Raw genomic sequence first — 22,434 nt, 5'->3', positions numbered from 1 at the left:
TGTAACAGGCTCGAGGGGCTGAATGGGCCTCCTCCTGTCCCTGTGTTACAGGCTCAAGAGGCTGAATGGGCCTCCTCCTGTTCCTGTGTAACAGGCTCGAGGGGCTGAATGGGCCTCCTCCTGTTCCTGTGTAACAGGCTCGAGGGGCTGAATGGGCCGCCTCCTGTTCCTGTGTAACAGGCTCGAGGGGCTGAATGGCCTCCTCCTGTTCCTGTGTTAAGAAGGGGAAAATTGAATATGAGAGTAAGCTTGCAGGGAACATAAAAACTGACTGTAAAAGCTTTTATAGATATGTGAAGAGAAAAAGATTGGTGAAGTCAAGTGTAGGTCCCTTGCAGTCAGAATCAGGGGAATTTATAATGGGGAACAAAGAAATGGCTGACCAACTAAATACATATTTTGGTTCTGTCTTCACAAAGGAGGACACAAATAACCTCCCAGAGATGTCGGGGAACAGAGGGTCTGATGAAAGGGAGGAACTGAAAGAAATCAGTATTTGTAGGGAAATGGTGTTTGGGAAATTGACGGGATTGAAGGCCGATAAATCCCCAGGGCCTGATAATCTACATCCGAGGGTACTTAAGGAAGTGGCCCTAGAAATAGTAGATGCATTGCTGGTCATCTTCCAACATTCGATGGAATCTGGAACAGTACCCATGGATTGGAGGGTAGCTAATGTTACCCCACTATTCAAAAAAGGTGGTAGAGAGAAAACGGGGAATTACTCAGAGAACAGTGAACCTGTGGAATTCTCTACCACAGAAGGCACTGGAGGCCAATTCATTAAATATATTCAAGAAGGAGTTGGATATATTCCTTAAGGCTAAAGGGATCAAGGGATATGGGGTGAAGGCAGGGACAGGGTACTGAATTTGGATGACCATCCATGATCGAATTGAATGGTGGCGCAGGCTCGAGGGGCCAAATGGCCTACTCCTGCTCCTATCTTCTATGTTTCTATGTTTCCATGTTTCCCTGCCCAGGATTTTTATAGTCACAGCAACTGGATCGAATTGGGCTTCACAACACCGAACAGCAACATCATCAAGCCGGACATGGACATCGGAAAGAGGGCAGGTAAGAACCAGAACCCAATCACAATCACTGACTCTCACTGGGGTACAGTTACACAGGGACAGGAGGAGTCCGCTCAACCCCCTCGAGCCTGTTACACAGGAACAGGAGGAGGCCCATTCAGCCCCTCGAGCCTGTTACACAGTGTGGTAAACCACTGTTTGTATTCAACTGTGTACATGCCTGGACATGCCTCGGCTGACACCTCCCACAAGTCCTAGTATAAAGGTGACTGCTCCCCAGCCCCTTTCTATTTCTGGACCGGTCGACCACTCGAGGCAGACCTTCATTCTTTTGTTAATAAAAGCCTTTAGTTACTCTCTTAACTCTCAGTCTTTTATGAGTAATTGATAGCGCATCAAACAGGAACAGGAGGAGGCCCATTCAGCCCCTCGAGCCTGTTACACAGGGACAGGAGGAGTCCGCTCAGCCCCTTCGAGCCTGTTACACAGGAACAGGAGGGGGCCCACTCAGCCCCTCGAGCCTGTTACACAGGAACAGGAGGAGGCCCATTCAGCCCCTCGAGCCTGTTACACAGGAACAGGAGGAGGCCCATTCAGCCCCCTCGAGCCTGTTACACAGGAACAGGAGGAGGCCCATTCAGCCCCTCGAGCCTGTTACACAGGGACAGGAGGAGGCCCATTCAGCCCCCTCGAGCCTGTTACACAGGAACAGGAGGAGGCCCATTCAAACCCTCAAGCCTGTTACACAGGAACAGGAGGAGGCCCATTCAGCCCCTCGAGCCTGTTACACAGGAACAGGAGGAGGCCCATTCAGCCCCTCGTGCCTGTTACACAGGAACAGGAGGAGGCCATTCAAACCCTCGAGCCTGTTACACAGGAACAGGAGGAGGCCCATTCAGCCCCTCGAGCCTGTTACACGGGAACAGGAGGAGGCCCTTTCAGCCCCTCGAGCCTGTTGCACAGGAACAGGAGGAGGCCCATTCAGCCCCTCGAGCCTGTTACACAGGAACAGGAGGAGGCCCATTCAGCCCCTCGAGCCTGTTGCACAGGAAAAGGAGGAGGCCCATTCAGCCCCTCGAGCCTGTTACACAGGAACAGGAAGAGGCCCATTCAGCCCCTCGAGCCTGTTACACAGGAACAGGAGGAGGCCCATTCAGCCCCTCCAGCCTGTTACACAGGAACAGGAGGAGGCCCATTCAGCCCCTCGAGCCTGTTACACAGGAACAGGAGGAGACCCATTCAGCCCCTCGAGCCTGTTGCACAGGAACAGGAGGAGGCCATTTCAGCCCCTCGAGCCAGTTGCACAGGAACAGGAGGAGGCCCATTCAGCCCCTCGAGCCTGTTACACAGGAACAGGAGGAGGCCCATTCAGCCCCTCGAGCCTGGTACACAGGGACAGGACGAGGCCCATTCAAACCTTCGAGCCTGTTACACAGGAACAGGAGGAGGCCCATTCAGCCCCCTCGAGGCTGTTACACTGGAACAGGAGGAGGCCCATTCAGCCCCTCGAGCCTGTTACACAGGAGCAGGAGGAGGCCAATCCAGCCCCTCGAGCCTGTTACACAGGAACAGGAGGATGCCCATTATGTCCCTCGAGACTTTTACACAGGAACAGGAGGAGGCCCATTCAGCCCCTCGAGCCTGTTACACAGGAACAGCAGGAGGCCCATTCCGTCCCTCGAGCCTGGTACACAGGAACAGGAGGAGGCCCATTCAGCCCCTCGAGCCTGTTACACAGGAACAGGAGGAGGCCCATTCAGCCCCTCGAGCCCGTTACACAGGAACAGGAGGAGGCCCATTCAGCCCCATCGAGCCTATTACACAGGAAAAGGAGGAGGCCCATTCAGACCCTGACCCTGTTACACAGGAACAGGAGGAGGCCCATTCAGCCCCCTCAAGGCTGTTACACTGGAACAGGAGGAGGCCCATTCAGCCCCTCGAGCCTGTTACACAGGAACAGGAGGAGGCCCATTCAGCCCCTCGAGCCTGTTACATAGGAACAGGAGGAGGCCCATTCAGCCCCACGAGCCTGTTACACAGGAACAGGAGAAGGCCCATTCAGCCTCTCGAGCCTGTTACACAGGAACAGGAGGAGGCCCATTCAGCCCCTCGAGCCTGTTACACAGGAACAGGAGGAGGCCCATTCAGCCCCTCGAGCCTGTTACACAGGAACAGGAGGAGGCCCATTCGGCCCCTCGAGCCCGTTACACAGGAATAGGAGGAGGCCCATTCAGCCCCATCGAGCCTATTACACAGGAAAAGGAGGAGGCCCATTCAGCCCCTCGAGCCTGTTACACAGGAACAGGAGGAGGCCCATTCAGCCCCTCGAGCCTGTTACACTTGAACAGGAGGAGGCCCATTCAGCCCCTCGAGCCTGTTACACAGGAACAGGAGGAGGCCTATTCGGCCCCTCGAGCCTGTTACACAGGAACAGGAGGAGGCCCATTCAGCCCCCTCAAGGCTGTTACACAGGAACAGGAGGAGGCCCATTCAGCCCCTCGAGTCTGTTACATAGGAACAGGAGGAGTCCCATTCAGCCCCTCGAGCCTGTTACACAGGAACAGGAGGAGGCCCATTTAGCCCCCACGAGCCTGTTACACAGGAACAGGAGGAGGCCCATTCAGTCCCTCAAGCCTGTTACACAGGAACAGGAGGAGGCCCATTCAACCCCTCGAGCCTGTTACACAGGAACAGGAGGAGGCCCATTCAGCCCCTCGAGCCTGTTAAACAGGAACAGCAGGAGGCCCATTCATCCCCCTCGAGCCTGTTACACAGGAACTGGGGGAGGCCCATTCAGCCCCTCGAGCCTGTTACACAGGAACAGGAGGAGGCCCATTCAACCCCTCGAGCCTGTCACACAGGAACAGGAGGTGGCCCGTTCAGCCCCTCGAGCCTACTCACAGGAACAGGAGGCGGCCCATTCAGCCCCTCGAGCCTGTTAAACAGGAACAGGAGGAGGCCCATTCAGCCCCTCGAGCCTGTTACATAGGAACAGGAGGAGGCCCATTCAGCCCCTCGAGCCTGTTACACAGGAACAGGAGGAGGCCCATTCAGCCCCACGAGCCCGTTACACAGGAACAGGAGGAGGCCCATTCAGCCCCTTGAGCCTGTTACACAGGAACAGGAGGAGGCCCATTCAACCCCTCAAGGCTGTTACACAGGAACAGGAGGAGGCCCATTCAGCTCCTCGAGTCTGTTACATAGGAACAGGAGGAGTCCCATTCAGCCCCTCGAGCCTGTTACACAGGAACAGGAGGAGGCCCATTTAGCCCCCACGAGCCTGTTACACAGGAACAGAAGGAGGCCCATTCAGTCCCTCGAGCCTGTTACACAGCAACAGGAGGAGGCCCATTCAGCCCCTCGAGCCTGTTACACAGGAACAGGAGGAGGCCATTCAGCCCCTCGAGCCTGTTACACAGGAACTGGAGGAGGCCCATTCAGCCCCTCGAGCCTGTTACACAGGAACAGGAGGAGGCCCATTCAGCCCCTCGAGCCTGTTACACAGGAACAGGAGGAGGCCCATTCAGCCCCTCGAGCCTGTTACACCGGCAGATCGTGACGTCAGTCGAGTGCGCAACGCCCCCGGTAACGCCCCGTACCAGATATTGAGTGGCGCCCCCTGCCTTACCGCCTTCCGCTAGCAACGACAGGTTGAGGGGAGCGTTTTGCTGTCAGGAAGGGACTGGGGGAGCGCTATTTAATGGCGACCGCTTCCTGCCTTTTTTTGTCGGCGACATTTTTGCACCATGCATTCTGAGAGAGAGAGAGACTTCTGGAGAGATTCAACGCTGTGTGAAGGAGTTCTGGGTACTGAGCAGCACTTTGCAGGTTCATTTTGATTTGACCTTCCTGGCATCGATTTAGAGGAGACTGTGGGGGCTGCACTCTGAGCTCTTTCCCTGGGCCTCTCCATTGTTCTTTCCAGCAGTTTTGATGCACAGGTCTCTCCAGACCGAGATTCAAGGCTGCAATGAGCAGGGTGTGGATGGCGAGCAAGATCGACCCTCCCCTTTAAGAACTGGCCGGCGCCAGTGTGTCTGTGTTCCGTTGCTGACTGACATCACATGAGCTTCGCCAGCGCTCTGAGGTAGCGCCTCGCTCCTCGGCGTTAGCGCCTTAAGAGAGGTGTGTAGCGCCTGATTTAGCGCTCCAATCACCTCCAGGGGCGATAGAGGCCAAGTTTGCCGTCGGAGGTGATAATTAGCGCCAGGCGCTAAACTTTGCGCACGGCCGATAATGGCGCCCCAAATGGGGCGATACTGAACTTTTCCCCCTAAACGTTCAAAACTTAAACACTTAATTAATTAAATACATTCGAGATGGCAGGGCAGGCGATGTGTTACTGCTGCAACATGTGGGAGCTGGTGGACACCATTGATGCTCACGGTGATCACATTTGCAGTAACTGTTGGCTGCTCGAGGAATTCCGGGTCCGTGTTGATGAGCTGGAATCCGAGCTTCAAACACTGCGACACATCAGGGAGGGGGAGAGTTACCTGGATGCTGTGTTCCAGGAGGCAGTCACACCCCTTAGATTAATTCAAATTTGTTCCGTGGTCAGGGACAGGAGGGTGTGACTACGAGCGAGGCAGGTATGGGGACCCAGGAGGTAGTGGTGGAGGAGCCTCGGCCCTTGCTCTTGTCCAACAGGTACGAGGTTCTTACTCTCTGTGTGGGCGAGAGCAGGGACTGCAGGGAGGATAAGCAAACTGACCACAACCCCGTGGCACAGGGAGCCATTCAAATGGGGGGGAGCAAAAAGAAATGTGGTAGTGGTAGGGGACAGTATAGTTAGGGGGATTGACACTGTTTTCTGCAGCCGAGAGCGAGAGTCCCGAAGGTTGTGTTGCCTGCCCGGTGCCAGGGTAAAGGACATCTCCTCTGGGCTGGAGAGGAACTTGGATTGGGAGGAGAAAGATCCAGTTGTCGTGGCCCATGTAGGTACCAACGACATAGGTGGGACAAAGAAAGAGGTTCTGCTGAGGGAGTATGAGCAGCTAGGGGCTAAATTAAACAGCAGAACCACAAAGGTAATAATCTCTGGATTACTACCTGAGCCACATGCAAATTGGCATAGAGTCAATAAGATCAGAGAGACGAATGGGTGGCTCAAAGATTGGTGTGGGAGAAATGGGTTTTGATTCCTGGGGCACTGGCACTCTGGTGAATCTGCGCTGCTGCCCCTCCCAGACCGAGATATCCTTCCTGAGGAGCGGGACCCAGAACTGAACACAGTGACTCCAGATGGGGTCTGACCAGAGCTTTGGACAACTGAAAGGATATTCAGACTATAGGCATCCGGTTGTCACAGTCACCAGTGCATTGAATGAGGTCAGAGTCTTTAACGGAATGTAACCCTTGTCCGTCTTACAGCCAAGGATGAGAAGACCTGCAGTCCCTGTTCAACTGACGTCTGCCGCAATAACATCCTCGACAATATCATCTCGAAGAAGGTCCTCACCACCGGTTATTTCAACCTCCTTCCCTTTGGGAAACCGAGAGGTACGTGTGTGAGCGGCGACTGTTGGAGAAATGGGGCTGAAAACATCCAGATGGTCAGATGCGAGAGTCGCTGGCGAGGCCGGCATTTATCTCCCGCCCCTCGTCGCCCCTTGAGAAGGTGGTGGTGAGCCGCCTTCTTGAACCGCTGCAGTCCGTGTGGTGAAGGTGCTCCCTAAGATGTTTAGGCAGAGTCGACATGGTTTTATGAAAGGGAAATCGTGTTTGACAAATTTATTAGAGTTTTCTTGAGGATGTAACTCACAGGGTAGATAAAGGGGAACCAGTAGATGTAGTATATTTGGATTTCCAAAAGGCATTCGATAAGGTGCCACATAAAAGGTTGTACGCAAGATTAGGGCTCATGGGGTTGGAGGTAATATATTAGCATGGATAGAGGATTGGTTAACGGACAGAAAACAGAGATTAGGGAAAAACGGGTCATTTTCGGGTTGGCAGGCTGTAACTAGTGGGGTGCCGCAAGGATCAGTGCTTGGGCCTCAGCTATTCACAATCTACATTAATGACCTAGATGAAGGGACCGAGTGTAATGTATCCAAGTTTGCTGACGATACAAAGCTAGGTGGGACAGTAAGCTGTGAGGAGGACACATGGAATCTGCAAAGGGATATAGATAGACTGAGTGAGTGGGCAGTAAGGTGGCAGATGGAGTATAATGTGGGGAAATGTGAGGTTATTCACTTTGGTAGGAAGAACGGAAAATCAGAATATTTTTTAAGTGGTTGGAAACTATTAAATGTTGGTGTTCAGAGAGATCTGGGCGCGCTCGTACATGAAACACAGAAGGTTGGCATGTAGGTAGAGCAAGCAATTAGGAAGGCAAATGGCATGTTGACCTTTATTACAAGGAGGTTGGAGTCTAAGAGTAAGGAAGTCTTGCTACAATTGTGCAGGGCCTTGGTGAGACCACACCTGGAGCACTGAGCACAGTTTTGGGCTCCTTATCTGAGGAAGGATGCCTTGGAGGCGGTGCAATGAAAGTTCCATAGATTGATTCCTGGGATGAGAGGGATGTCCTATGAGGAGAGATTGAGTAGAATGGGCCGATACTCTCTGGAGTTTAGCAGAATGAGAGATGATCTCATTGAAACATATAAGATTCTTAGGGGGATTGACAGGGTAGATGCTGAGAGGCTGTTTCCCCCTGGCTGGGGAGTCTAGAACCAGGGGTCACAGTCTCAGGATAAGGGGTCGGCCATTGAGGACTGAGATGAGGAGGAATTTCTTCACTCAGAGGGCGGTGAATCTTTGGAATTCTCTGCCCCAGAGGGTTGAGGAGGCTCAGTCGTTGAGTATATTCAAGGCTGAGGTCGATAGATTTTTGGACTCTCGGGGAATCGAGGGATATGGAGATCGGGCGGGAAAGTGGAGTTGAGGTCGAAGATGAGCCATGATCTCATTGAATGGCAGAGCAGGCTCGAGGGGCCGAATGGCCGACTGCTACAACGATTTCCCGTGTTGCTGCTTCTATTCCTTATGTTCTTATCGCAGCGTTCCCTCAGTGCTGCCCCTCCGACAGTGCGGCGTTCCCTCAGTACTGCCCCTCCGACAGTGCGGCGTTCCCTCAGTACTGCCCCTCCGACAGTGCGGTGCTCCCTCAGTACTGCCCCTCCGACAGTGCGGTGCTCCCTCATTACTGCACCTCCGACAGTGCGGCACTCCGTCAGTACTGCCCCTCCGACAGTGCGTCGCTCCCCCATACTGCCCCTCCGACAGTGCGGCGCTCCCTCAGTACTGACCCTCCGACAGTGCGGCACTCCCTCAGTACTGCCCCTCCGACAGTGCGGCGCTCCCTCAGTAAGCCCCACTGACCGTGCGGCGCTCCCACAGTACTGCCACTCCAACAGTGCGGCCCTCCCTCAGTACTGCCCTTCCGACAATGCGGCACTCCCTCATTACTTACCATCCGACAGTGCGGCGCTCCCTCAGTACTGCCCCTCCATCAGTGTGGTGCTCACTCAGTACAGCCTCTCCAACATTGCGGCGCTCCCTCCGTACTGTCCCTCTGACAGTAAAGCGCTCCCTCAGTACTGCCCCTCCGACAGCGCGGCGCTCCCTCAGTACTGCCTATCTGACAGTGCGGCACTCCCTCAGTTCTGCCCCTCCGACAGTGCGGTGCTCCCTCACTACTGCCCCTCCGACAGTGCGGCGCTACCTTAGTACTGCCCCTCAGACACTGCGGCGCTCCCTTAGTACTGACCCTCCGACAGTGCGGCGCTCGCTCAGTACTGCCCCTCCGACAGTGCAGCACTCCCTCAGTACTGCCCCTCCGACAGTGTGGCACTTCATCAGTACTCTCCATCCGACAGTGCGGCGCTCCCTCACTACTACCCCTCCGATAATGCGGCGCTCCATCAGTACTGCCCCTCCGATAGTGCGGCACTCCCTCAGTACTGCCCCTCCGACATTGCAGTGCTCCCTCAGTACTGCCCCTCCGACAGCGCAGCGCTCCCTCAGTACTGACCCTCCGACAGTGCAGCGCTCCCTCAGTACTGCCCCTCCGACAGTGCGGCGCTCCCTCAGTACTGCCCCTCCGACAGTGCGGCACTCCCTCAGTACTGCCCCTCTGACAGTGCGGTGCTCCCTCAGTACTGCCCCTCCGACAGTGCGGCGTTCCCTCAGTACTGCCCCTCCGACAGTGCGGCGCTCCCTCAGTACTGCCCCTCCGACAGTGCGGTGCTCCCTCAGTACTGCCCCTCCGACAGTGCGGTGCTCCCTCATTACTGCACCTCCGACAGTGCGGCACTCCATCAGTACTGCCCCTCCGACAGTGCGTCGCTCCCCCATACTGCCCCTCCGACAGTGCGGCGCTCCCTCAGTACTGACCCTCCGACAGTGCGGCACTCCCTCAGTACTGCCCCTCCGACAGTGCGGCGCTCCCTCAGTAAGCCCCACTGACCGTGCGGCGCTCCCACAGTACTGCCACTCCAACAGTGCGGCCCTCCCTCAGTACTGCCCTTCCGACAATGCGGCACTCCCTCATTACTTACCATCCGACAGTGCGGCGCTCCCTCAGTACTGCCCCTCCATCAGTGTGGTGCTCACTCAGTACAGCCTCTCCAACATTGCGGCGCTCCCTCCGTACTGTCCCTCTGACAGTAAAGCGCTCCCTCAGTACTGCCCCTCCGACAGCGCGGCGCTCCCTCAGTACTGCCTATCTGACAGTGCGGCACTCCCTCAGTTCTGCCCCTCCGACAGTGCGGTGCTCCCTCACTACTGCCCCTCCGACAGTGCGGCGCTCCCTTAGTACTGCCCCTCAGACACTGCGGCGCTCCCTTAGTACTGACCCTCCGACAGTGCGGCGCTCGCTCAGTACTGCCCCTCCGACAGTGCAGCACTCCCTCAGTACTGCCCCTCCGACAGTGTGGCACTCCATCAGTACTCTCCATCCGACAGTGCGGCGCTCCCTCACTACTACCCCTCCGATAATGCGGCGCTCCATCAGGACTGCCCCTCCGATAGTGCGGCGTTCCCTCAGTACTGCCCCTCCGACAGTGCGGTGCTCCCTCAGTACTGCCCCTCCGACAGTGCGGTGCTCCCTCATTACTGCACCTCCGACAGTGCGGCACTCCGTCAGTACTGCCCCTCCGACAGTGCGTCGCTCCCCCATACTGCCCCTCCGACAGTGTGGCGCTCCCTCAGTACTGACCCTCCGACAGTGCGGCACTCCCTCAGTACTGCCCCTCCGACAGTGCGGCGCTCCCTCAGTAAGCCCCACTGACCGTGCGGCGCTCCCACAGTACTGCCACTCCAACAGTGCGGCCCTCCCTCAGTACTGCCCTTCCGACAATGCGGCACTCCCTCATTACTTACCATCCGACAGTGCGGCGCTCCCTCAGTACTGCCCCTCCATCAGTGTGGTGCTCACTCAGTACAGCCTCTCCAACATTGCGGCGCTCCCTCCGTACTGTCCCTCTGAGAGTAAAGCGCTCCCTCAGTACTGCCCCTCCGACAGCGCGGCGCTCCCTCAGTACTGCCTATCTGACAGTGCGGCACTCCCTCAGTTCTGCCCCTCCGACAGTGCGGTGCTCCCTCACTACTGCCCCTCCGACAGTGCGGCACTCCCTTAGTACTGCCCCTCAGACACTGCGGCGCTCCCTTAGTACTGACCCTCCGACAGTGCGGTGCTCGCTCAGTACTGCCCCTCCGACAGTGCAGCACTCCCTCAGTACTGCCCCTCCGACAGTGTGGCACTCCATCAGTACTCTCCATCCGACAGTGCGGCGCTCCCTCACTACTACCCCTCCGATAATGCGGCGCTCCATCAGTACTGCCCCTCCGATAGTGCGGCACTCCCTCAGTACTGCCCCTCCGACATTGCAGTGCTCCCTCAGTACTGCCCCTCCGACAGCGCAGCGCTCCCTCAGTACTGACCCTCCGACAGTGCAGCGCTCCCTCAGTACTGCCCCTCCGACAGTGCGGCGCTCCCTCAGTACTGCCCCTCCGACAGTGCGGCACTCCCTCAGCACTGCCCCTCCGAAAGTGCGGCGCTTCCTCAGTAAGCCCCACGGACAGTGCGGTGCACCCTCAGTACTGCCCCTCTGACAGTGCGGCACTCCCTCAGTACTGCCCCTCCGACCGTGCGGCGCTCCCTCAGTACTGCCCCTCCGACAGTGCGGCGCTCCCTCAGTACTGCCCCTCCGACAGTGCGGCGCTCCCTCAGTACTGCCCCTCCGACAGTGCGGCGCTCCCTCAGTACTGCCCCTCCGACAGTGCGGCGCTCCCTCAGTACTGCCCCTCCGACAGTGCGGCGCTCCCTCAGTACTGCCCCTCCGACAGTGCGGCGCTCCCTCAGTACTGCCCCTCTGACAGTGCGGCGCTCCCTCAGTACTGCCCCTCCGACAGTGCGGCGCTCCCTCAGTACTGCCCCTCCGACAGTGCGGCGCTCCCTCAGTACTGCCCCTCTGACAGTGCGGTGCTCCCTCAGTACTGCCCCTCCAACAGTGCAGCGCTCCCTCAGGCCTGCCCCTCCGACCATGCGGCACTCCCTCAGTCTGCCCCTCCGACAGTGCGGCACTCCCTCAGTACTGCCTCTCCGACAATGCGGCGCTTGCTCAGTGCTGCCCCTCCGACAGCGCGCCGCTGCCTTAGTACTGACCCACCGACAGTGCGGCGCTCCATCAGTACTCACCCTCCGACAGTGCGGCGCTCCCTCAGTAATGCCCCTCCGAGAGTGCGGCGCTCCCTCTGTACTGCCCCTCAGACAGTGCGGCGCTCCATCAGTACTCTCCCTCCGACAGTGCGGCGCTCCCTCAGTAATGCCCCTCCGAGAGTGCGGCGCTCCCTCAGTACTGTCCCTCCGACAGTGCGGCGCTCCCTCAGTAATGCCCCTCCGAGAGTGCAGCGCTCCCTCAGTACTACCCCTCAGACAGTGCGGCACTCCCTCAATATAACCACTCCGGCATTGCGGCGCTCCCTCTGTACTGCCACTCTGACAGTGCGGCGCTCCCTCAGTACTAACACTCCGACAGATGCGGCGCTCCCTCAGTACTGCCCCTCCGCCAGTGCGGCGCTCCTTCAGTACTGCGCCACTGAAAGTGCGGCGCCCCCTCAGTACTGACCCTCCGACAGTGCAGCACACCATCAGTACTGCCATTCCAACAGTGCGGCGCTCCCTCAGTACTGCCCCTCCGACAGTGCGGCGCTCCCTCAGTACTGCGCCACCGACAGTGCGGCGCTCCCTCATTACTGACCCTCTGATTATGCGGCGCTCCCTCATTACTGACCCTCCGACAGTGCGGCACTCCCTCAGTGCTGCCCCTCCGACAGTGCGGCCCTCCCTCAGTACTGCCCCTCCGACAGTGCGGCGCTCCCTCAGTACTGCCCCTCCGACAGTGCGGCGCTCCCTCAGTACTGCCCCTCCGACAGTGCAGCACTCCCTCAGTCTGCCCCTCCGACAGTGCGGCACTCTCTCAGTACTGCCTCTCCGACAGTGCGGCGCTCGCTCAGTGCTGCCCCTCCGACAGCGCGCCGCTGCCTCAGTACTGCCCCACCGACAGTGCGGCACTCCATCAGTACTCTCCCTCCGACAGTGCGGCGCTCCCTCAGTACTGCCCCTCCGAGAGTGCGGCGCTCCCTCAGTACTGCCCCGCAGACAGTGCGGCACTCCCTCAGTACAACCACTCCAACAGTGCGGCGCTCCCTCAGTACTGCCCCTCTGACAGTGCGGCGCTCCCTCAGTACTGCCCCTCCGACAGTGCGGCGGTCCCTCAGTACTGCCCCTCCGACAGTGCGGCGGTCCCTCAGTACTGCCCCTCCGCCAGTGCGGCGCTCCTTCAGTACTGCGCCACCGAATGTGCGGCGCTCCCTTCGTACTGCCCCTCCGATAGTGCGGCGCTCCCTTACTACTACACCTCCGATACTGCGGCATTCCCTCAGAACTGCCCCTCCGACATTGCCGTGCTCCCTCAGTACTGACACTTCGACAGCGCGGCGCTCCCTCAGTACTGACCCTCCGACAGTGCGGCACTCCCTCAGTACTGCCCCTCCGACATTGCAGTGCTCCCTCAGTACTGCCCCTCCGACAGTGCGGTGCTCCCTCAGTAAGCCCCACGGACAGTGCGGTGCTCCCTCCGTACTGCCCCTCTGACAGTGTGGCCCTCCCTCAGTACTGCCCTTCCGACAATGCCGCACTCCCTCAGACATGCCTCTCCGACAGTGCGGCGCTCCCTCAGTACTGCCCCTCCGACAGTGCGGCGCTCACTCAGTACTGCCCCTCTGACAGTGCGGCGCTCCCTCAGTACTGCCCCTCCGACAGTGCGGCGCTCCCTCAGTACTGCTCCTCCGACAGTGCAGCGCTCCCTCAGGCCTGCCCCTCCGACAGTGCGGCGCTCCCTCAGTACTGCCCCTCCGACAGTGCGGCACTCCCTCAGTCTCCACCTCCGACAGTGCGGCACTCCCTCAGTACTGCACCACCAACAGCGAGGCGCTCCCTCAGTAAGCCCCTCGACAGTGCACCACACCCTCAGCACTGCCCCTCCGACAGTGCGGCACTCCCTCAGTACTGCCCCTCCGACAGTGCGGCGCTCCCTCAGTACTGCCCCGCCGACAGTGCGGCGCTCCCTCAGTAAGCCACTCCGACAGTGCAGCGCTCCCTCAGTAGTGCCCCTCCGACAGTGCAGCACTCCCTCAGCACTGCCATTCCGACAGTGCGGCGCTCCCTCAGTGGTGCCCCTCCGACAGTGCGGCGCTCCCTCAGTACTGCCATTCCGACAGTGCGGCGCTCCCTCAGTAGTGCCCCTCCGACAGTGCAGCACTCCCTCAGCACTGCCCCTCCGACAGTGCGGCGCTCCCTCAGTACTGCCCCTCCGACAGTGCGGCGCTCCCTCAGTACTGCCCCTCCGACAGTGCGGACCTCCCTCAGTGATGCCCAACCGACAGTGTGGCGCACCCTCAGTACTGCCCCTCCGACAGTGCAGCGCTCCCTCCGTGCTGCCCCTCCATCAGTGCAGTGCTCCCTCAGTACAGCCTCTCCGACAGTGCGGCGCTCCCTATCTACTGCCCCTCCGACAGCGCGTCACTCCCTCAGTACTGCCCCACTGACAGTGCGGCGCTTCCGCAGTACTGCCCCTCGACAGTGCACCACACCCTCAGTACTGCCCCTCCGACAGTGCAGCGCTCCCTCAGACCTGCCCCTCCAACAGTGCGGCACTCCCTCAGTACTTACCCTCCGACAGTGCGGCGCTCCCTCAGTACTGCCCCTCCGACAGTGCAGTGCGCCCTCAGTACTGCCTCTTTGACAGTGCGGCGCTCTCTCAGTACTACCCCTCCATCAGTGTGGTGCTCACTCAGTACAGCCTCTCCGACATTGCGGCGCTCCCTCAGTACTGCCCCTCCGACAGTGCGGCGCTCCCTCAGTACCGCCCCTCTGACAGTGCGGTACTCCCTCAGTACTGCCCCTCCGACAGTGCAGGGCTGCCTCAGTACTGCACATCCGACAGTGTGGTGCTCCCTCACTTCTGCCCCTCCGACAGTGCGGCACTCCCTCAGTTCTGCCCCTCCGACAGTGCAGCGCTCCCTCAGGCCTGCCCCTCCGACAGTGCGGCACTCCCTCAGTCTGCCCCTCCGACAGTGCGGCACTCCCTCAGTACTGCCTCTCCGACAGTGCGGCGCTCCCTCAGTGCTGCCCCTCCATCAGTGCAGTGCTCCCTCAGTACAGCCTCTCCGACAGTGCTGCGCTCCCTCAGTTCTGCCCCTCCGACAGCACGGCACTCCCTCAGTAAGCCCCTCGGTAGTGCACCACACCCTCAGTACTGCCCCTCCGACAGAGCAGCACTCCCTCAGTACTGCCCCACCGACAGTGTGGCGCTCCCTCTGTACTGCCCCCTGACAGTGCGGCGCTCCCTCAGCACAGCCCCTCCGACAGTGCAGCACTCCCTCAGTACTGCCCCTCCGACAGTGTGGCACTCCCTCAGTTCTCTCCCGCCGACAGTGCGGTACTCCCTCAGTTCCACCCCTCCGAAGTACGGCGCTCCTTCAGTACTGCCCCTCCGGCAGCACAGCAGTAACTCAGTACTGCCCCACCGACAGTGCGGCGCTCCCTCAGTACTGCCCCTCTGACAGTGCGGTGCTCCCTCAGTACTGCCCCGCCGCCATTGCAGCACTCCCTCAGTACTGCCCCCCGACAATGCGGCGCTCCCTCAGCACTGCCCCTTCGACAATGCGGCACTCCCTCAGTACTACCCCTCCAGCAGTGTGGTGCTCACTCAGTACAGCCTTTCCGACATTGCGGCGTTCCCTCCGTACTGCCCCTCCGTCAGTGCTGCGCTCCCTCAATACTGCCCCTCCGACAGTGCGGCGCTCACTCTGTACTGCTCTTCCAAAAGTGCGGCACACCCTCACTACTGCCCCTCTGTCAATGCGGCGCTCCCTCAGTACTGCCCCTCCGACAATGCGGCACTCCCTCAGTACTGCCCGCCGACAGTGCGGCGCTCCCTCAGTACTGCCCCTTCGACAGTGCGGCGCTCCCTCAGTAGTGCCCCTCCGATAGTGCAGCAGTCCCTCAGCACTGCCCCTCCGACAATGCGGCACTCCCTCAGTACAGCCCGCCGACAGTGCGGCGCTCCCTCAGGCCTGCCCCTCCGACAGTTCGGCGCTCCCTCAGTACTGCCCCTCCGACAGTGCGGCACTCCCTCAGTCTCCACCTCCGACAGTGCGGCACTCCCTCAGTACTGCACCACCAACAGCGAGGCGCTCCCTCAGTAAGCCCCTCGACAGTGCACCACACCCTCAGTACTGCCCCTCCGACAGAGCGGCACTCCCTCAGTACTCCCCCTCCGACAGTGCAGCGCTCCCTCAGTAGTGCCCCTCCGACAGTGCAGCACTCCCTCAGCACTGCCATTCCGACAGTGCGGCGCTCCCTCAGTAGTGCCCCTCCGACAGTGCGGCGCTCCCTCAGTACTGCCATTCCGACAGTGCGGCGCTTCCTCAGTAGTGCCCCTCCGACAGTGCAGCACTCCCTCAGCACTGCCCCTCCGACAGTGCGGCGCTCCCTCAGTACTGCCCCTCCGACAGTGCGGCGCTCCCTCAGTACTGCCCCTCCGACAGCGCGGCGCTCCCTCAGTAAGCCCCTCAATAGTGCACAACACCCTCAGTACTGCCCCTCCGACAGTGCGGCCCTCCCTCAGTGATGCCCAACCGACAGTGTGGCGCACCCTCAGTACTGCCCCTCCGACAGTGCAGCGCTCCCTCCGTGCTGCCCCTCCATCAGTGCAGTGCTCCCTCAGTACAGCCTCTCCGACAGTGCGGCGCTCCCTCACTACTGCCCCTCCGACAGCGCGTCGCTCCCTCAGTACTGCCCCACTGACAGTGCGGCGCTTCCGCAGTACTGCCCCTCGACAGTGCACCACACCCTCAGTACTGCCCCTCCGACAGTGCAGCGCTCCCTCAGACCTGCCCCTCCGACAGTGCGGCACACCCTCAGTACTTACCCTCCGACAGTGCGGCGCTCCCTCAGTACTGCCCCTCCGACAGTGCAGTGCGCCCTCAGTACTGCCTCTTTGACAGTGCGGCGCTCTCTCAGTACTACCCCTCCATCAGTGTGGTGCTCACTCAGTACAGCCTCTCCGACATTGCGGCGCTCCCTCAGTACTGCCCCTCCGACAGTGCGGCGCTCCCTCAGTACCGCCCCTCTGACAGTGCGGTACTCCCTCAGTACTGCCCCTCCGACAGTGCAGGGCTGCCTCAGTACTGCACATCCGACAGTGTGGTGCTCCCTCACTACTGCCCCTCCGACAGTGCGGCACTCCCTCAGTTCTGCCCCTCCGACAGTGCAGCGCTCCCTCAGGCCTGCCCCTCCGACAGTGCTGCGCTCCCTCAGTTCTGCCCTCCGACAGCACGCCTCTCCCTCAGTACTGCGTCACCGACAGTGCGGCGCTCCCTCAGTTCTGCCCCTCCAACAGCACGGCGCTCCCTCAGTAAGCCCCTCGGTAGTGCACCACACCCTCAGTACTGCCCCTCCGACAGAGCAGCACTCCCTCAGTACTGCCCCACCGACAGTGTGGCGCTCCCTCTGTACTGCCCCCTGACAGTGCGGCGCTCCCTCAGTACTGCCCCTCCGACAGTGCAGCACTCCCTCAGTACTGCCCCTCCGACAGTGTGGCACTCCCTCAGTTCTCTCCCGCCGACAGTGCGGTACTCCCTCAGTACTGCCCCGCCGCCATTGCAGCACTCCCTCAGTACTGCCCCCCGACAATGTGGCGCTCCCTCAGCACTGCCCCTTCGACAATGCGGCACTCCCTCAGTACTACCCCTCCATCAGTGTGGTGCTCACTCAGTACAGCCTTTCCGACATTGCGGCGTTCCCTCCGTACTGCCCCTCCGTCAGTGCTGCGCTCCCTCAATACTGCCCCTCCGACAGTGCGGCGCTCACTCTGTACTGCTCTTCCAAAAGTGCGGCACACCCTCACTACTGCCCCTCCGACAATGCGGCGCTCCCTCAGTACTGCCCCTCCGACAATGCGGCACTCCCTCAGTACTGCCCGCCGACAGTGCGGCGCTCCCTCAGTACTGCCCCTTCGACAGTGTGGCGCTCCCTCAGTAGTGCCCCTCCGATAGTGCAGCAGTCCCTCAGCACTGCCCCTCCGACAGTGCGGCGCTCACTCTGTACTGCTCTTCCAAAAGTGCGGCACACCCTCACTACTGCCCCTCTGTCAATGCGGCGCTCCCTCAGTACTGCCCCTCCGACAATGCGGCACTCCCTCAGTACTGCCCGCCGACAGTGCGGCGCTCCCTCAGTACTGCCCCTTCGACAGTGCGGCGCTCCCTCAGTAGTGCCCCTCCGATAGTGCAGCAGTCCCTCAGCACTGCCCCTCCGACAATGCGGCACTCCCTCAGTACAGCCCGCCGACAGTGCGGCGCTCCCTCAGGCCTGCCCCTCCGACAGTTCGGCGCTCCCTCAGTACTGCCCCTCCGACAGTGCGGCACTCCCTCAGTCTCCACCTCCGACAGTGCGGCACTCCCTCAGTACTGCACCACCAACAGCGAGGCGCTCCCTCAGTAAGCCCCTCGACAGTGCACCACACCCTCAGTACTGCCCCTCCGACAGAGCGGCACTCCCTCAGTACTCCCCCTCCGACAGTGCAGCGCTCCCTCAGTACTGCCCCTCCGACAGTGCAGCGCTCCCTCCGTGCTGCCCCTCCATCAGTGCAGTGCTCCCTCAGTACAGCCTCTCCGACAGTGCGGCGCTCCCTCACTACTGCCCCTCCGACAGCGCGTCGCTCCCTCAGTACTGCCCCACTGACAGTGCGGCGCTTCCGCAGTACTGCCCCTCGACAGTGCACCACACCCTCAGTACTGCCCCTCCGACAGTGCAGCGCTCCCTCAGACCTGCCCCTCCGACAGTGCGGCACTCCCTCAGTACTTACCCTCCGACAGTGCGGCGCTCCCTCAGTACTGCCCCTCCGACAGTGCAGTGCGCCCTCAGTACTGCCTCTTTGACAGTGCGGCGCTCTCTCAGTACTACCCCTCCATCAGTGTGGTGCTCACTCAGTACAGCCTCTCCGACATTGCGGCGCTCCCTCAGTACTGCCCCTCCGACAGTGCGGCGCTCCCTCAGTACCGCCCCTCTGACAGTGCGGTACTCCCTCAGTACTGCCCCTCCGACAGTGCAGGGCTGCCTCAGTACTGCACATCCGACAGTGTGGTGCTCCCTCACTACTGCCCCTCCGACAGTGCGGCACTCCCTCAGTTCTGCCCCTCCGACAGTGCAGCGCTCCCTCAGGCCTGCCCCTCCGACAGTGCTGCGCTCCCTCAGTTCTGCCCTCCGACAGCACGCCTCTCCCTCAGTACTGCGTCACCGACAGTGCGGCGCTCCCTCAGTTCTGCCCCTCCAACAGCACGGCGCTCCCTCAGTAAGCCCCTCGGTAGTGCACCACACCCTCAGTACTGCCCCTCCGACAGAGCAGCACTCCCTCAGTACTGCCCCACCGACAGTGTGGCGCTCCCTCTGTACTGCCCCCTGACAGTGCGGCGCTCCCTCAGTACTGCCCCTCCGACAGTGCAGCACTCCCTCAGTACTGCCCCTCCGACAGTGTGGCACTCCCTCAGTTCTCTCCCGCCGACAGTGCGGTACTCCCTCAGTACTGCCCCGCCGCCATTGCAGCACTCCCTCAGTACTGCCCCCCGACAATGTGGCGCTCCCTCAGCACTGCCCCTTCGACAATGCGGCACTCCCTCAGTACTACCCCTCCATCAGTGTGGTGCTCACTCAGTACAGCCTTTCCGACATTGCGGCGTTCCCTCCGTACTGCCCCTCCGTCAGTGCTGCGCTCCCTCAATACTGCCCCTCCGACAGTGCGGCGCTCACTCTGTACTGCTCTTCCAAAAGTGCGGCACACCCTCACTACTGCCCCTCCGACAATGCGGCGCTCCCTCAGTACTGCCCCTCCGACAATGCGGCACTCCCTCAGTACTGCCCGCCGACAGTGCGGCGCTCCCTCAGTACTGCCCCTTCGACAGTGTGGCGCTCCCTCAGTAGTGCCCCTCCGATAGTGCAGCAGTCCCTCAGCACTGCCCCTCCGACAGTGCGGCGCTCCCTCAGTACTGCCCCTCCGACAGTGCGGTGCTCCCTCAGAACTGCCCCTCCGACAGTGCAGCACTCCCTCAGTAGTGCCCCTCCGACAGTGCAGCACTCCCTCAGCACTGCCCCTCCGACAGTGCGGCGCTCCCTCAGTACTGCCCCTCCGACAGTGCGGCGCTCCCACAGTACTGCCCCTCCGACAATGCTGCGCTCCCTCACTACTGCCCCTCCGACAGCGCGTCGCTCCCTCAGTACTGCCCCACCGACAGTGCGGCGTTCCCTCAGCACTGCCCCTCCGACAGTGCGACCCTCCCTCAGACCTGCCCCTCCGACAGTGCGGCGCTACCTCAGTACCGCCCCTCTGACAGTGCGGTACTCCCTCAGTACTGCCCCTCCGACAGTGCAGGGCTGCCTCAGTACTGCACATCCGACAGTGTGGTGCTCCCTCACTACTGCCCCTCCGACAGTGCGGCACTCCCTCAGTACTGCCCCTCCGACAGTGCAGCGCTCCCTCAGTACTGCCTCTCCGACAGTGCGGCGCTCCCTCAGTGCTGCCCCTCCATCAGTGCAGTGCTCCCTCAGTACAGCCTCTCTGACAGTGCGGCGCTCCCTCAGTACTGCCCCTCCGACAGCACGCCTCTCCCTCAGTACTGCGTCACCGACATTGCGGCGCTCCCTCAGTTCTGCCCCTCCGACAGCACGGCGCTCCCTCAGTAAGCCCCTCGATAGTGCACCACACCCTCAGTACTGCCCCTCCGACAGAGCAGCACTCCCTCAGTACTGCCCCACCGACAGTGTGGCGCTCCCTCTGTACTGCCCCTCTGACAGTGCGGCGCTCCCTCAGTACTGCTCCCCCGACAGTGCAGCACTCCCTCAGTACTGCCCCTCCGACAGTGTGGCACTCCCTCAGTTCTCGTCCGCCGACAGTGCGGTACTCCCTCAGTTCCACCCCTCCGAAGTACGGCGCTCCTTCAGTACTGCCCCTCCGGCAGCACAGCAGTAACTCATTACTGCCACTCCAACAGTGCGGCGCTCCCTCAGTACTGCCCCTCTGACAGTGCGGTGCTCCCTCAGTACTGCCCCGCCGCCATTGCAGCACTCCCTCAGTACTGTCCCCCGACAATGCGGCGCTCCCTCAGTACTGCCCCTTCGACAATGCGGCACTCCCTCAGTACTGCCTCTCTGACAGTGCGGCGCTCCCTCAGTACTGCCCCTCCGGCAATGCGGCACTCCCTCAGTACTGCCCGCCGACAGTGCGGCGCTCCCTCAGTACTGCCCCTTCGACAGTGCGGCGCTCCCTCAGTAGTGCCCCTCCGATAGTGCAGCACTCCCTCAGCACTGCCCCTCCGACAGTGCGGCACTCCCTCAGTACTGCCCCTCCGAAAGTGCGGCGCTCCCTCAGTAAGCCACTCCGACAGTGTAGCACACCCTCAGTACTGCCATTCCGACAGTGCGACGCTCCCTCAGTAGTGCCCCTCCGACAGTGCAGCACTCCCTCAGCACTGCCCACTGCCCCTCCGACAGTGCGGCACCCCCTCAGTACTGCCTCTCCGACTGTGCGGTGCTCGCTTAGTGCAGCCCTTCCATCAGTGCAGTGCTCCCTCAGTACAACCTCTCCGACATTGCGGAGCTCCCTCAGTACTGCCCCTCCGACAGCGCGCCTCTCCCTCAGTAAGCCGCACGACCGTGCACCACACCCTCAGTACTGCCACTCCGACAGTGCGGCACTCCCTCAGTACTGCCCTACCGACAGTGCGGCGCTCCCTCTGTACTGCCCCTCTGAAAGTGCAGCGCTCCCTCAGTACTGCCCCTCCAACAGTGCAGCACTCCCTCAGTACTGCCCCTCCGACAGTGTGGCACTCCCTCAGTTCTCTCCCTCCGACAGTGCGGCACTCCCTCAGTACTGCCCCTCCGATAGTGCGGCACTCCCTCAGTACTGCCCCTCCGACAGTGCGGCGCTCCCTCAGTACTGACGCTCCGACAGTGCTGCGCGCCCTCGGTACTGTCCCTCCTACAGTTCAACTCTCCTTCAGTACTGCCCCTCTCACATTGCGGTGCTCCCTCAGTACAGCCCTCCGACAGTGCAGCGTACCCTCAGTACTGAACCTCCAACAGTGTACCGGTCCCTCAGTACTGCCCCTTCGACAGTGCGGCGCTCCCTCAGTAAGCCCCTCCGACAGTGCAGCACACCCTTACTACTGCCCCTCCGACAATGCGGCGCTTCCTCAGTACTGCCCACCCGACAATGCGGCACTCCCTCAGTACTGACCCTCCGACAGTGTGGCGCTCCCTCAGTATTGCCCCTCCGATAGTGCGGCGTTCCCTCAGTACTGTCCCCTCCGACAGTGCGGCGCTCCCTCAGTACTGCCCCTCCGACAGTGTGGCGCTCCCTCATTACTGCCCCTCCGACAGTATGGCGTTCCCTATGTCTCTCTCTCTCTCTCTGTCTCACTCTCTCGCTCCCTCTCTCTGTCTCTCTCTCTCTCTGTCTCTCTCTCTGTCTCTCTCTGTCTCTCCGTCTCTCTCTCTGTCTCTCTCTCTCTCTCTCTCTCTCTCTCTCTGTCTCTCTCTCTGTCTCTCTCTCTCTGTCTCTCTTTCTCTGTCTCTCTTTCTGTCTCTCTCTCTCTGTCTCTGTCTCTCTCTCTCTCTGTCTCTCTCTCTCTATCTCTCTCTCCCCCTGTCTCTCTCTCTCTCTCTGTCTCTCTCTCTGTCTCTCTCTCTCTATCTCTCTGTCTCTCTCTCTCTCTGTCTCACTCTCTCTCTCTCTGTCTCTCTTTCTCTCCATTCAATTCAATGCAATTCAATTCAATTCAAATCGCTTTATTGGCATGATATGGTACATCTTATGTTGCCAAAGCA

The 22,434-nt window shown here is 60.5% G+C and overlaps 1 protein-coding gene across 1 annotated transcript in view; it reads left to right on the top strand.

Moving 5' to 3' along the window:
* LOC147110118 (von Willebrand factor A domain-containing protein 7-like) overlaps positions 1 to 22,434 on the top strand; it is a 203,052-nt gene that overhangs the window by 7,295 nt on the left and 173,323 nt on the right. The window contains exons 3-4 of the mRNA XM_086004053.1: positions 984 to 1,077; positions 6,411 to 6,539. Of these exons, the coding sequence (XP_085860179.1) occupies positions 984 to 1,077; positions 6,411 to 6,539 (223 nt within the window). The remainder of the gene's footprint in view (positions 1 to 983; positions 1,078 to 6,410; positions 6,540 to 22,434) is intronic.

This window comes from Somniosus microcephalus, chromosome 12, assembly GCF_052327205.1.
Source record: "Somniosus microcephalus isolate GS21.2 chromosome 12, FLI_Smic_1.0, whole genome shotgun sequence".
NCBI classification, from domain to species: Eukaryota; Metazoa; Chordata; class Chondrichthyes; order Squaliformes; family Somniosidae; genus Somniosus; species Somniosus microcephalus.
The sequence above is the reverse complement of the archived record's forward strand: the minus strand, read 5'-3'. Positions and strand labels throughout refer to the sequence as shown.